The sequence below is a fragment of the Oncorhynchus masou genome, chromosome 32, assembly GCF_036934945.1.
Source record: "Oncorhynchus masou masou isolate Uvic2021 chromosome 32, UVic_Omas_1.1, whole genome shotgun sequence".
Lineage (NCBI taxonomy): Eukaryota > Metazoa > Chordata > Actinopteri > Salmoniformes > Salmonidae > Oncorhynchus > Oncorhynchus masou.
Window position 1 is genome coordinate 51,592,367 of NC_088243.1, and position 15,565 is coordinate 51,607,931.

At 44.0% G+C, this 15,565-nt stretch overlaps 1 protein-coding gene across 1 annotated transcript in view; it reads left to right on the forward strand.

Annotated features, from left to right (window-relative positions):
* The window catches only part of LOC135526168 (AF4/FMR2 family member 2-like), a 178,621-nt gene that overhangs the window by 66,393 nt on the left and 96,663 nt on the right, over positions 1-15,565 (forward strand). The window contains exon 5 of the mRNA XM_064954305.1: positions 11,760-11,804. Within this exon, the coding sequence (XP_064810377.1) occupies positions 11,760-11,804 (45 nt within the window). The remainder of the gene's footprint in view (positions 1-11,759; positions 11,805-15,565) is intronic.

Below are 15,565 nucleotides of genomic sequence, written 5' to 3' on the forward strand. Positions count from 1 at the left end.
GCTGGACAGTTGTTGGGGAGGGGGCTCATTCTGTGATGTGAGGAGGGGAGTATGGCCTAGCAGTGGATATATGGCTGCCAGCTTATCCAAGCCACTAGTAATGAGACTGGTCCTTTTGATTACTTTTCCAGTTTACTGTAGATGCACATACATCCACAGCCTACACACTCATCTTAGAGATATTGTACACAACTTCAGTGCATAAATGCTCGCTACACAAGGGCAAGGGAAAGCGCCCTCGCTGGGTATAAAGTACGTCTTAGCTGCTTGCAGGTCATTTGAATTGATGCGGTTGGTGTTGAGGGGAAATTAGATTTGCAACATTAATAATATTTAACTACAATGCCCTCTGTGGTAGAGTAGTGTCTTCTAAATGATGATTCCGTGGAGAGCAGAACAGGGCATGTTCCAGACTCAGTTGTTCTCTAGTCAGGACTCGGAGGAAATAGAGGAGGCGTTTCATCAGCCAGAGATGCCATTGTGTTTTATAGCAGCGAAGTGACACTGCGTCACAATGACCTAAGAACATATTGTAGTCTCTGAGCGTTTCTGTCACCTTCTCCATAAAAATGCAGCACCTCATCACTTTAAACTACTGCCGCTCTTAATGGGAAAAGTTATGTCTTTGTCTGTCCTGCAGTTCAAGGGTTGATTCTTACATTCAGGATGTCCACTTGTTCTGTTCTGTCTGGACTGCTCAAAAGTGTGTGTGTGTGTGTGTGCCTGTGTGTGCCTGTGTGTGCCTGTGTGTGCGTGTGTGCGTGTGTGCGTGTGTGTGTGTGTGTGTGTGTGTGCATGCACACACGTGAGGGCATTTACATTTCAGTCATTTAGTAAACACACTTATCCGGATCCCAGGGTTGTAAGGGTGTATCTGTTTTTGTGTGTAGGCTGCCTATGTGGCAGCAAGAGAATATATCACTCTAGATGAGCGTTTGTTTGTCAGTGATTGTGTGTGACTAGCAGACTTCAGATGCAGGTATTTACGCCACACAATGCCTCAGGGGGATCCTGGTATACATTAGTTAGTGCTGTAGCAACAGGCCTCTGGGCTATCTGTCAAGGCAGGAGAGATTTGGGTTAGAGCCAGGCTCCTGTCACGTCCTACTGGTGTGCCCTGATTCAGTCGACAGGCACCCTGGCATGCTCTCACACAGGTCCTCTATAACGATTACCATAGAGCACAGAACAGGACCAATATACAACACTTCCTCTTTTCCAAATACAACTCGCCCAAGAGTAAAACATATTGGAAGTGGATATATGGGTCTCCAGCCACATCCATTAAATATTTACACTAGGTTCAATAGCGCAGTACTGTCATGGTTGAATGAGTTTCTACCTAATCCTGGCTGACCTCAGGTGAGACTTAGGGGCCTGTGGGATTGTCTTAGTTTATCATGTTTTTGTATCTGAAAGAGTTCAAGTCCATGATAGTGGCCTGATTTGAATTTCATTGAGTTTATTGTTCCATTGAAACAGCATGACCTCACTGGCTGAATCCCAAACATATCATAACGTTGTTCAAGGCTGCTCTATTCATTAGCTTGTCTGCTGTATCTCTTAAGTGGGTGTTGAATTTTTATTTTGATTGTGGTGCCACCACGTACAGACAGATGCATGCAAACACACTCACGCGTGTGGATAAACACACACACACACACACACACACACACACACACACACACACACACACACACACACACACACACACACACACACACACACACACACACACACACACACACACACACAGAGCACTCGCATACGCATACGCACACACACACAAAGCTCTCAAAGGGCACTACTATGGAGATCAATCCAGCATTGTAATTATTCACAGAAACAAAGCCAACATGAGCAGTCAAAAAAAGAAGAAAAAAACTATGAGAAATCATTAGTGTTTGCAAGTTAAATTAATAACTGAAGGACAAAAACAAGTCAAAGGTCAAGCACGGAATGATTCCCGAAGGCCCATATTTCTGCATGTGATTGTGTGTGTGTGTGCGTGTGTGTGTTTGCATTCCAGTGATCCAGCAGCCACTGGCTCCCTGGCTCATTACATTTTTGTTGACTGTGAGAATGCAGAGAATGTAGAGCTTATCTGTGCCCTCCATCCACGTGGCTGGCTACCACGCTGCTCATGCTGCTGTTGTTGGAGAGTTCCTGATGAAATTGTTGTTCCCCTCTAATCTAGCACATTATTGTCTTTCAAACTGGACTGACTGGGGCAGAGAGGGGCTGGCTGGGTTGATTGGGCTGTACTCAGGGCCTGGACTGGGGCAGAGAGGCTGCTGAGTACCAGAGGAGGTTCAAGAGATAATGGGGTGGTGTGGTTAGAGGGTTGATGGGGGGGAGGAGAGGGGAAGACAACATTTAAAAGATTGGTAAGAGATTATAAAGTAGTATAAAGAGGTTGGAGGTACAGTTGGTTGGATGCACAGTTGGAGAGCATTAATGAAAGGTAGAGGACTGGAATGTAGGTAAAGTAGAGTTCATGTAATTTACAGTTATTCACCTGTCATCATGTTGTCCTCTCCACTGTGGGACCAGTGGGAGCAGTCAGCCATTGGGTGAGCCCGGGAGCCTCATTCGAATACATTGTTAGTCAGTGATGTGGAGCAGTGTGGTGTCACAGTGCACGTCACAGTGGCCCTCCCTCTCTCACTATGCCTCTCCACTAGATGAATATTAACTGAAGTCAGGAGCCATCAGTAATGTGGGCTTGACAGCCGACAAAATCAGCGGACACAAATGCCCTCTGAAACAAGTGCTCACGATACCCTATGTGGTCTCACTGTTCAAAGTCCCTCAATGCTGCTTATAAACTGGGCTGCGAAGATAATGTGTGTGTGTGTGTGTGTGTGTGTGTGTGCATGTGTGTGCTTGTGTGTGTGTGTCTGCATGTATGGAAGAAATAACAGAAGTAGGCAGTAAATCACAGTTTGGTGAGGGCCATATTTCTATAATCTGGTCCCTTGTTAGTGGTATTTGGAACAATCATCGTGTTTGAATCTCTCTCCTCCCCATTTGGCTCTACCTTTGCCAAAGTTCTGTTTTCTCCCCTAGTTTATGTAATGCTCTTTTTTGGCTCATAAAGTGAAGCTGCAATCTAAAACCTGTAACTGACTGGACAACTCACCACCACAGCTTTGCACAGTTAATTTGTCTAGGTATCTGAGTAGCAAGGCAAGAACAATACAACTCCTCATATATACATCCCAAGAAAATGACAGTGAATATCTCAGTGTGTGTTAGTGTTTTCTGCTCAATTGTGTCTATCCTCATTCATATTTATTTTTTTATATCTCACTGGCTTGCTTTCATCAGCCTGGTTTCCTCTCCCCAGAGGACTCTCTAAGAACACAACGAGAACATGACGCTGAAGGGGCTGAAGGGGCACCATCTATTTACCTGTGCCCAGGTAACTTACACACTGTAGTCAAAACTTTAGCAGCTTCACGCCTTTAACAACAAACCTTGAAATGAAATGGAAAATATATGGAAACAAGGGCTGTGTGTTAAAGTCGAATGACAGCTAAATGTGATTGTTATATAGTTCCATGGATATTAGCTACAGTAGTCTTTTGTAACTGCCTGTGATTGCCATATCGTCCTGATAGCGATGGAACTTAAGCTTGTTTTAACTATGCATCGCTCCTATAACAGCCGAGTCATTTAGCAGACATTCTTATGCCAAAAGTTGAATGTTTTCCGAAATGGGCATAGGGCTTTCCTATTCAGACACGATACACATAAATAAATGTTTTAAATATAGAGACCAGTCCCGAACGGACCCGAGGACAACTAAACCGAGGCAAACCGCTCAGAGATTTGAATAATTGTTTTTGAAATGCTGCTAAGCCACCCTTGCACTCTTTATTTTTTATTGAAACTTTATTTAACTAGGCAAGTCAGTTAAGAACAAATTCTTATTTACAATGACGGCCTACACCGGCCAAACCCGGACAACGCTGGGCCAATTGGGCGCCACCCTATGGGACTCCCAGTCACGGCCGGTTGTGATACAGCCTGGATACACTCTACTGAAACTTGGCTGTTATGTTATGACGCTGAAGGGGCTTATAGTGAACATAGTTCATACTATACATACACTACTCAATTTAGTCATCCTCCTACCAATCCCTGCTTATTTTTTCCTCAAACATTGACCTCTATCCTGAGATCAGACCCACATCATTTGCATATGCAGTCTGCTCCAGAATGATCTCCTAAATCATTATATCTATGGAGAACCGGAGTGCCCCTTCTACATTATCCATCATCCTTCCCTCTTCACCCATCTCTCTCTCTCTCTCTCTCTCTCTCTCTCTCTCTCTTTCCTCATAATGATGAAACGCAGATGGAGACTTGCATACTGTGCATAAATAGCATATTTAATTGGTCTGCAGCGCGGCCTAAATCAAATTACTCTTGGACTGACAGGAACACTTACGTTAACATCGTTCCCTAGCAGAGCCCAAGCCAAAATTTTAATTAGTAACAGATAATTAGGATAAGAGAGGGAACTTAGGCTGACGTCGGCGCTGCGTAATTGGAATGCATGTAAAACATACTGCTGCTGCTCATTAGTGGTAGCCTATAGCTCTGCCCACTTTATGACCTCACTCACACTCTCCACAGTAGCAGTGTGGAAACATACAGCATCACTCGTTTGAGATTGCTAAGAGTAAAGATCACTAGGTAATTTACCACTTTGAATCCCTCTGGCCATAGCCAATCCCTCTGTGATTTAAGCTGTGCTTTAAGCACTGAAAGTTAGTAAAATTGAGTTTTACCTTTGGCATAGTGTTTTTGAGACTATTTCCATTCTATATGAGAGATGAGAAGATCTAAGCGTCTGGCCCCTGAGGGCCTCGGTTCAGCAGCTGGTGTATTTACTCCATCAGCTAATTGCTGTGGAGGGAGATTTTACACCTACAGTGGTACAACGCCCCTCTCTCAGATGCTGGACCCTCCTGACAACACGTCACTTAGCGTTCCACAATAAAGGTCAGCTTTTTGAGATGATGGACTGGAATTCTCCCAGGGTAACCATTATAATTCCCCTCATTTGCCCCCTCTCTTCCTCAACGATCCCCAGTCTTCCTACTGTATCATTTGTTAATGCTGGCAGAGCTCATTACTTTACCCTTTGAGGAGAGGAGTGGTGCTCGGTGCCTCAGCCTGGCTGTAGCTCCAGGCACTTGGGGTATCATGCTGAATGATTAGCAAGCCAAGATTAATAGTGAATTAAAGTACCTGGAGATTACACATCTCCCTTCCTGCAGCCTGGCTGCCTGGCAGGGAAGCCAGGCTGGGTCCTCTGCTTTCTGCCTGGGTGGTCATATGGGGGAGGTTTCCCCTGCAGGACCAGCTAGCGTTCCCCCTGCCTGTAGTCACGCTTCCACTAGCATCTGAGGGATGTTGTGCTTTGCATGGTAATTAGGTCCCTTTGTTCCATCTGTTTGGTGGTGTAAGCGCTGGGGGGCTGCTGAGGCAGAGGAAGGCAAGGCTGCACGCTGAGCCCCAGGGATTGTGCATTCTGTGGGGGTGGCAGGAGCGCAGGCTGGGCCTCTACCTCCATGCCCAGCCCTGGGGCGCTCTACTTCTTACTATAGAATAGGTGCATCTTATTTGTTTTGGTGTTTGGATGTTTGGGTGTTTGGATGCATCTGTGAAGTGACTCTGTCTGTCCATCTGTCCATCCGTATGTCTGTCTGATTGTTTTTGTGAGTCTGTATGTCTACCTGCCTTTTTGCCACAGTGTTGTTTGGCCTCATGGCCGGCGTCACGCTAAGTGGAGGTGGCAGGGGCTGTGCAGCGCCTGACAGGGGAGTCTCCTCCCCTCCACTCATCCCAGCTGGGTGTCTCCCTGTGTTAGTGTCCATGCCCCAGCAGACCCACACCCCCAGCACGCCCACACAGAGGGCGCTGTCCCATGGGGCAGAGGGCAGAGCAGCAGGGCTGGGAAGAAAAGAGAGGGAGAAAAAAGTCCTCTATGAGCTCTAAGAGGTGCCTCAATACCTTCCAGAACTATCTTTCTGAAGGCAGTCTGTAGCATAAAGCTAAAGGTAAAGCCTTTGAAAGTTGCCTGTTTCTGTGTTCAGGTACAGTAAAACATCTGATGATGAGTACACGAGCTTGTTAAATGCTTCAGAGGGACCCTGGCTGTTCTGAAATGCGTGAGAGGTGGGTGTGCGTGGGGGAGGGGTATCCGTGAGAGATGAGCCCGGCTGTGGCTTCACAAAAGCCATTGAAAATGAAGTGTGGAAATCAGATTAAACGTGAAAGGCAGCTCCTACAATAAAACAATATGGAAAACAGAGGCAAGCAGAGGGTGTGGAATAGAAGGGAGAACCGAATCAGTCAGGAGCTCAATGAATTCAATGAAGTACCTGATTATAACGATCCTGCAGAAAATATTTTTTGGGCGTATGCCCTGAGGAATGGAAGTAGGCCTGCGGAATTGCTGGAACCAAGCATGTTAGTGAGTCACCATGCAACAGAACAATCTATCGGTTTCCCTCATAATTGTGGTATTGCTGCGAAATGCCAGTGAGCAATGAAAGGGGTATACAGTGTGGAAATTAGAACGTCCATTTAGAATGAACATGCTGCATTTGATTGAGGCTCATCTTGGGCAGGCATGTGTAAATCTAGTCTGATTTAATTTATTGTAAGAAACTGTACTTAAGGAGGCATACTCAGAACATTTATAAAATACTGAGGTATCTGTCGTGTTGTGGATTTAATCATATTACTCTTTTGAAAAAAATATGTATTTTCCCGTTACTGTGTGTGACATGGCATAAATGGGAATTAGGAACTGAAACTGTTTTTTCTCTCTGATGATCTGACAGTTCAAAGAGCTCCTTACTGACTGACAACTTCATTGGGACAACTTGTTCCATTTTCATGCAAACATCAGTTCCTCTGTTGTACTTGTTCCTCTGTGTGTCTGTTAGTGTCTGATCCCATCTCTGTGAGATAGCTCTGCTGGGTAAAGGGTCACTCAGATACAGTAACTACTCTCTCATGTGAGCTAGCCCTCTATTGTTAGGTTCAGCCTTAGGCGGGGGGGTTCAATCTCAAATGCCCTAAGGACTCCTTAAGCTCCGTGTTGGATCACTGCCGTAACTGCCCAATGGCTATATATATACAGTTGAATTCGGACGTTTACATACACCGTGGCCAAATACATTTAACTCAGTTTTTCACAATTCCTGACATTTAATCCTAGTAAAAATTCACCTGTCTTATTTCAGTTAAGATCACCACTTTATTTTAAGAATGTGAAATGTCAGAATAATAGTAGAGAGAATGATTTATTTCAGTTTTTATTTCTTTCATCACATTCCCAGTGGGCCAGAGGTTTACATACACTCAATTAGTATTTAGTAGCATTGCCTTTAAATTGTTGAACATGGGTCAAACATTTCGGGTAGCCTTCCACAAGCTTCCCACAATAAGTTGGGTGAATTTTGGCCCATTCCTCCTGACAGAGCAGGTGTAACTGAGTCAGGTTTGTAGGCCTCCTTGCTCGCACATGCTTTTTCAGTTCTGCACACACATTTTCTATAAGATTGAGGTCAGGGCTTTGTGATGGCCACTCCAATGCCTTGACTTTTTGTCCTTAAGCCATTTTGCCACAACTTTCAAAGTATGCTTGGGGTCATTGTTCATTTGGAAGACCCATTTGCGACCGATCTTTAACTTCCTGACTTCCTGACTGTCTTTAGATGTTGCTTCAAAATATCCACATAATTTTCCTACCTCATGTGCCATCTATTTTGTGAAGTGCACCAGTCCCTCCTGCAGCAAAGCACCCGCACAACATGATGCTGCCACCCCGTGCTTCACAGTTGGGATGGTGTTCTTCGGCTTGCAAGCCTCCCCCTTTTTCAATGTTAATAAAGATGTTGACTCAAATTGACTAATATCTCACTTGGGTTTTGTGTGTATACCCTGAGGCATGGTGCGGCGCAAATACCTGCATCTGATGTCTGCTTGTCACACACAATCACCAACAAACAAATGCTCATCTCGAGAGATAAACTTATGAGTTGGAAAAGAAATGTATCTATTCATCTGTGTCTATATATCAGTATCATGAAATGGGCTGACTGCCCTGTGTGCCTGTCTGTGACTGTCTATCTGTGTGTCCTCTTTTCTGTCATCAATCATGTTTTTCCTGTTGTTTATTCATCCGTCCACTGTCAGAAGGATAGACAGCTAAAAAGCCCTCTGTGAGCCTCTGCTTATCGTCTCATGTTCAAATCTACCTATTTGTTCCTGGAGCTACTCTTCCACTTTTTAAGCACAATTTGAGTGGTTGCCGAGAGCATCAGTGCCTTGTGCAACTTTGATACATGCGTTTTTAAAAATGAGGCTAATACATCTTATCTGTTGTTGATGCACAGACACTTTTCTCAACAGCTATTTCAAAGAAAACGTATTTCTGCCCCGGTAATTGCCTCTGCAACATTCCCTGGATCTGCACATCATTCGAAGCAATTGGTCTTATTTTTCCCTGAAAGCATTCTGCAGTTTGCAGAACGAGGTGACTGAAAAAGTTCTATCTTTTTGTCCCTTTTTTCCCCCCCATTTACCCCTGTCTTGCCAAAAGAAAATAACTTGGAGAGATTAATGACACTTCCAGTGATCTCCGTGTGAGAAAAACACCAAAGCATGTTAAATTCATCACTGCGAAGATACAATTAACTGCTTTAGTGTGATTAAAACTTGTGAGTTGTAACCGGTTGTAACACTGAGCTGCTCAATATTCAGTATTGGATTTTCTATGTTTTTCGATCCCTCATGATTTCAGACTCCTGCATACACTTTACAGTCCATACACTTTACAGTCCATACACTTTACAGTCCATACACTTTACAGTCCATACACTTTACAGTCCATACACTTTACAGTCCATACACTTTACAGTCCATACACTTTACAGTCCATACACTTTACAGTCCATACACTTTACAGTCCATACACTTTACAGTCCATACACTTTACAGTCCATACACTTTACAGTCCATACACTTTACAGTCCATACACTGTCCACACAAATGATTTTTAACATGGAACTGTACAGAATTACATCTGAAGAGCGTATCTCATTTTTATTTTACATTGTCCATGGAATCACGCTATTCTGGAACACGGGCATCTTGCAAAGCTTTTATTCACATGGGGAAATTGCCTATCGCAGAAAAATCATTTGTAAGTCAATTCAATCTGACTGGAACGGCAGGCACACAGAGAACCCTGCCTGAGTTAGGAAATAAGATCTCAGCTGGATAGTTCTGTTCCAGCCATTTTGCAAAATAACTTTGGGGATATTGAGAAATTAACGTGCTTTAATGCGTCTGTAAACACACTCCTCAACCCATTGGAAATGCATTGTCTGCTCAATCACATTTGTCAAATGCTATCTGAAATGTCACAATTTATGTCAGCCAGCCGGCTGCACTGCCTCTGACGATCTCTATTTTACCTCAACTGCCTTCCATTAGCTCCAGTATCATAACCATGACAATAACTTCAATATCTGCAATACGAACCCAAATATCTGTCACATCTGACTTGATCCCGACAAGCCCAAACCTCTCAGAGTGGGTCTAAACTGTTTGTCACTGAACTGGGATTCCTCTTTATATCTTTGACATTTGGTGTTCATTCCCGAGGCAGAGGAACAAGGCAGACATAGAGCACCTCCGAGAGTCACGCCTGGAATCTAAATGGGGTTCACCACAGGTGACGGTGATATGGACCCGGTGTGGCTGGAATAAGTTGTGCCCCTGTCCTTCTGTACCACGGAGTGATATTAGACAGAGCCAGGACAATGGTAGAGAACCCATCTGATTAGAGTCACTTGGTTGGTTTCTATGGGAACAGGATATTATGTGCTGTTGGTTGAGCTAACAGGAAGTTTATGTCTGTCTGTGAGGCTTGTTTACAAAGCTCCTACTGACTCCAATCCCCCCTTGTGGGATCTGGGATGAATTAGGATGACTTCAGACACCCTCCGCTGTGGACTGGCACTGTATAGCATGGCTAATTCATAAACACACAGTCACAAACAGTCAAACACTAATATCTCTGGAGAGGAAATACCGGTGAAATATAGATATAGTTTTACTAATTCACTCTTTGATGTAATAGTTAAACAACTCATTCTACCATTTTGTGTGTTATAATTGCTTTCTGTCATGGTTTCAGTTCTGTTGATACTCAGAATTCAATAGGAGCTGGTACTTTGCAAAGATGCATATTCATTAAATCACAATAATTTACAACTACAAACTCTTACTGAGTATATTGTATCTTTATTTATCTCCTCATTGCCACTGTAGTTTAGCAGCTTTACAGCACAGATCACACCATTATGTCAAACAGAGTCAGAGGATGGTAGTGTAGAAGGAGGCTGGAGGAACACGACAGGTCAGCCATGGCATAAGGAGCGTCTCGGGGATGCTACTGTGTGTAGCTACCCAGCTCCCTGTAGCCTGAGGTGGATAAAGCCCAGCTCTGCTCCCTCTATCACTCCTCACCCCACGCCTCCTCCCTACCCAACGCCTCTAACCCTCTCTTCGGACTCACTGACCTTTCCAGTGCCAAGATGCCCCCAGTCATGCACGGGGTGGGCTGATGCCACTACCAGAGCAGAGGTAAAGCAGAGCAGAGTAGAGGAGACTGTGTGAGGGCCAGCCAGTCATCCAGGGTCCCATGTGGCTCTGTGGGTGGCATGATCTCATCAGCCAGCCCAGAGATCACAGTACGTATTTTAGCCTACACACACACACACACACACACACACACACACACACACACACACACACACACACACACACACACACACACACACACACACACACACACACACACACACACACACACACACACACACACACACACACACACACACACACATTACTGGAGATTTACTGCTATGGTCACATTTGCTATGAACTGGCCATATCCAGAAAAGTCCTCACTCTCTCTATTAGATTGTGATGAGGTATTAGGTTATACTTAGATTCCGTAATTATCTGTTGAGCTGCAATTAGCATGTTTGCCAACATGATCTATATACTGTATAGAGCCAGGTGGCATATTGAATTTTAATACTTTATCAGTTCAGCCTGTCTTTGGCAATGACTGCATGGTGACCTCATGGCATTACCATGGCTTGTCATTTGTTCCACTTGTAATACTGACATTATTGCAATTACTGCGAGTACATCAGGCATCTTCGTTCTGTATGCAATGAAAAGATGAGGTATTGTTTTCTCAATTACAAATGAAATACAATCCTGGCCCATTCCAGGCCTCGGATTCATCTGACCCAGTCTGGGGCAGTGCTGGTCTGCTCCAAGTCTGGGTTGAGGGGTGAGCTGTCGGCTGGCTGGTACTGTGTGGTTCCCTAAGACCCTTTGTGAGCCATTAAGAGTGATGTCATCCCCTAGCAGTCATCTCTCTGACTGAGAATAGATGGGCCTATTTGTCCTCTCTGTCTGTGAATAATAAATAGCACTCAATATGGATATGTGTTTTCTATGTCTGCGGATGAAAATATCAAATATTCTGGGGGTTTTCTTTATTTGATCTGTTGTTCTTTGTTGAGATGGACTTCAGTTCACCCTTTACATCAGAAGCGCTCTCAGAACCTTTTGGCTACTTTGAAACAATCTTTTGTTGTCTTTTCTTCCTCTCCCTAACAAGTATTTTTCTTCTGTGTGTGTGCAGGTCAGCCTGTCCAGTGACTCCAGCTGTGTGGAGGAGATTCTACGGGTAAGTGAGATTCACTTCCTTTCTCTGGCCTCCGTTAATTACACCTGGTTACGCCTCAGCTACTGTTTGCACACAAAGCCACTTTTCCATCCAGAGACTGGGGCTCCCAGGCAGAGAGAAAAGAGAAAAGCCTCTGTGATCTTACTATAATGGGCCCTTGTATTCCTATACAAATCTGATCAAATTCATCAAGGGTGAATGTTGCCAGGCAAATTTAGATCCTAGATGTGTGAAAGGTGCTTTGACCTTCTTGCACGCAGAGACGCAGTCTTTTGTTTAGAAATCAATTCTGTGCTTAATAGCCTGAACAGAATTTGAATGTAACGTGCGCTGGGACCATATGAACTGAAAAAGGAATTGCCTTTTTAGATGCAAACATATAGGCTGCCTTTTCGGTGAACTTTGACCTTTGTAGCAGGTGCTGATTGGCTCCAGAGTGACATACAGGTCACAGAGGGACAGACCAGAGTGAATAGAGATGCTGGGTGGGCTTTAGGGCAGGGGGTGGTTATTGGTGGTGCGCGGGTCAGCTGTATGTCCACCCGCAATTACCCATCCGCAACCACCCGACTATATGTGATAAAGTTAAAAACTGAGGCCCACACCCGAACTCTAAACCGCTAATATCGAAAATGTGTTGTAGGCTACAGTCAGAGACGCCAGAACAAATTTTCAACAGGGGATGCAGGATTCTTTTTGCCTGATTTTACAAATGTTTCTTCTTGTAATTGGATGCATGGGGCTTCTCTTCTGTCATTATGCGTTGCTAAATAAACCCTTGCTCACCAGAATAATGTCAGAAATTGATAGAAGGAATGCGTCAGTCTTGTTGACATTGGTAAAGTTCTCTCTGTCATCTCTGCTTCTTTCACGGAGAAAATATATTTAGAGGAGAAAATGCAAGAACCTCCAAAAAAACTAGAATGATTTTCTGTTCAAAATTCCCAAATAACATCAGTTTGACCGGTTGTAAGGAAATTGAAGGTTGGGAAAACGACCCAACATGTTTCTGATATGATTTCAGTTCGGCTTGTATGCATATTTTATGTGGTTGAAATTCTAACAGATTTTATGATGCTGAGAAAGATAGCACCTCTACAGACGGAATACTGTATAACTGCACATTCGCATTCTCTCAAGATGCTGAAAGAAAGAAACCATATTTCTCCACACTTGTTCCTGAGTCAAAATTTAACATAATTTTACTGCAAGTAATGCTTGATCCTGCAGGAGTTAATATTAAGGCTATTTGAGAGGTTATAGACCTACAGTCAGTGTCCAGATTTCAGTTTACATTTAACCCCCTTGACATGCCATAGGCCTGTTTGAAGTCACAATCATCACACATAACATAGCCAGCACTGCTATCATCTTTCCCAAACTTTACTTTTCTGGCCCCCCCTCTTCATTTCACAGCTTTTCTCTTATTGAGTTAAGCTCTGACATTGTCTTTTTTGCCAATGTAAACTTTTTCTACTCAGTTCCCAAAAGCATTTGGCGATTGGCTTGTAGAGTATTTGGCCCGTGTACAGTTAGGCCCTAAAGCTTAGGCTTACACACTAATGCCAGATAAAAATAATGAAAGAAAATCTCAATGGAGCCAATGGCTAGAGATCCCACAAGAATGATACATTTATAAAAAATATTTAATTACCCCTTACCCACACACCCACCCACCTGAGGATATATCTGTGGGGACTGCAGGTTATGAGTCAACCGACACAAGCGGTTATGACAGTGAGTCAGAGACACTCATTGATACCCTTGTATGGCTAAGGGGGATGCAGTGTGTTTGGTACCAGCCCAGCCACTGCATCCCAGTGACGACTGACCTCCAGTCATGAACCCCTGCAGCCTCTCCACTGCCTCAGGCAACGGCAGTACAGTAGACATCACAGTAACCAGTGGAGGACTATGCACTTCCACCAACCGAACGACCAAACGGCTGAGTTATGTGGACCTGTCAAACATGGGAACCCTCTGGGAGGGTGATGATGTCAAATAATAGTTGCCGGGCAACTGGCAGTATGGCCATCAGGTGGAGTGAGTCATGATGGTGGGGCCCAGCGAGGCAAAGCGGAGTTTATAAGAGAGAGAGAGCCACACTGCTGGCTACAGTAGGGAGGGAGAAAGACATGGAGAGAGTAGTGATTCACAGCCATGACTCAGGAGTCACTCAGACTCACAGGAGAGGAGCAGAGCAGCCTGGGAGATTCTAATACCGCCGCAGCCTTTTCAAATCCTTACACTGTGAACTGCTGCCACTTTAGCAAGCCTCTCTAAGTTCACTCACTCATCACTCACTGGCTGGAACGTCAAAAGACAGGATTTCAGCTGAGAATTTTTTTGAAAGATCAGAATGTCTAAGACGTGAAGTGCCTATGAATGACACTCTTCATACTTGGAAAATGAGCTAATGGAACAAATAGAGATACCAAGCTCCAATCCTCTGCTATTGACAAGCACCCAGATCATGTGGTCCACTTAAAAAGTGCCTGATCTCTTAAGTGCATATCTTAAAGGGATAATGTTCTCTTTGCTCATACAGTCTCTAACCCAGATTTTCTATGTTTATTCTCATGCGTGGCGTCAGGTGAAGCACCGATAGATCAGAAACGGTTGATTCATCCCCATCAGATACAGATGATTACATTCCTCAACGAGAGGAACATTTATGTACATTTATGTACACAGGCACACATGTACACAGGCACACATTTTGGTATCCATTTCAGTTATCCAATATTTTGACCTCGAATTAAATAGGATTAGAAAGGCAAAAGTCAAGTTTACAAACATAATGTAATTATTACATTGTCATTTATTTTTTATTATAATAATACAACTTATGTAATGTACATATCATTCAATATACAGCATTTATTCACTACATTCATGAAGATAGCATTGCATGGTTATTTCCAATAGAAGTGCTCTAGACCTGCTCTTCCATGTACTACACTTGATATATGAGTTTAAGAAAAATCTACAACAAAAGCCAGAGGAATGGGTGCATTCATTAAAAAGCACATGAAGTGGCCATTGTTGTATCCGCACTGTGGATGGCTTATTTAGACAGCATGTCCTGCTAGCATGATGGCAACACACACAGGCACGCGCACACACACACACACACACACACACACACACACACACACACACACACACACACACACACACACACACACACACACACACACACACACACACACACACACACACACACACACACACACACACACACCCGGCCCAGCATGAATAATGACAGGTACTTCTCCCTGCGTGACACAGTCTGCCACTATGTATCGGCTGCTGCCTGCCTGCTCTCTCTGTCTCTTTCTCTTTTTCTAACTCTCTCCCCTCTCTCTCTCTCACTCGCTCTTTTTCTTCTCTCTCTATCTCCTCTCTCGCTCTCTCTCTCTCTCTTCTCTCTTCTCAGACAGAACATAACAAGGGGGAGTGGAAGCCTGTTCTGGGTGGGCCTCTCAGCCCTATTGCCTTTCAAACCTCTGTTGTGACAGCCTGTGTGACTTTCTGTGACCAATGGCAATGGATCAGATTATTCAATGGCCTGGAGTTTGTACACTAAGCTCTGATATCAACTGAGGATGTCAATATCCCATGATAATTCCCCCCCTCAACTGCACTTGTGTGAGATTGCCAAAACAGTATAGTGATTTATCTCTGTGGGGAAGTATATTTTTTTGCAATACTATTAATGATTTAACAGCCAATCATTTCCCTGAAAGAAATGTGACAAA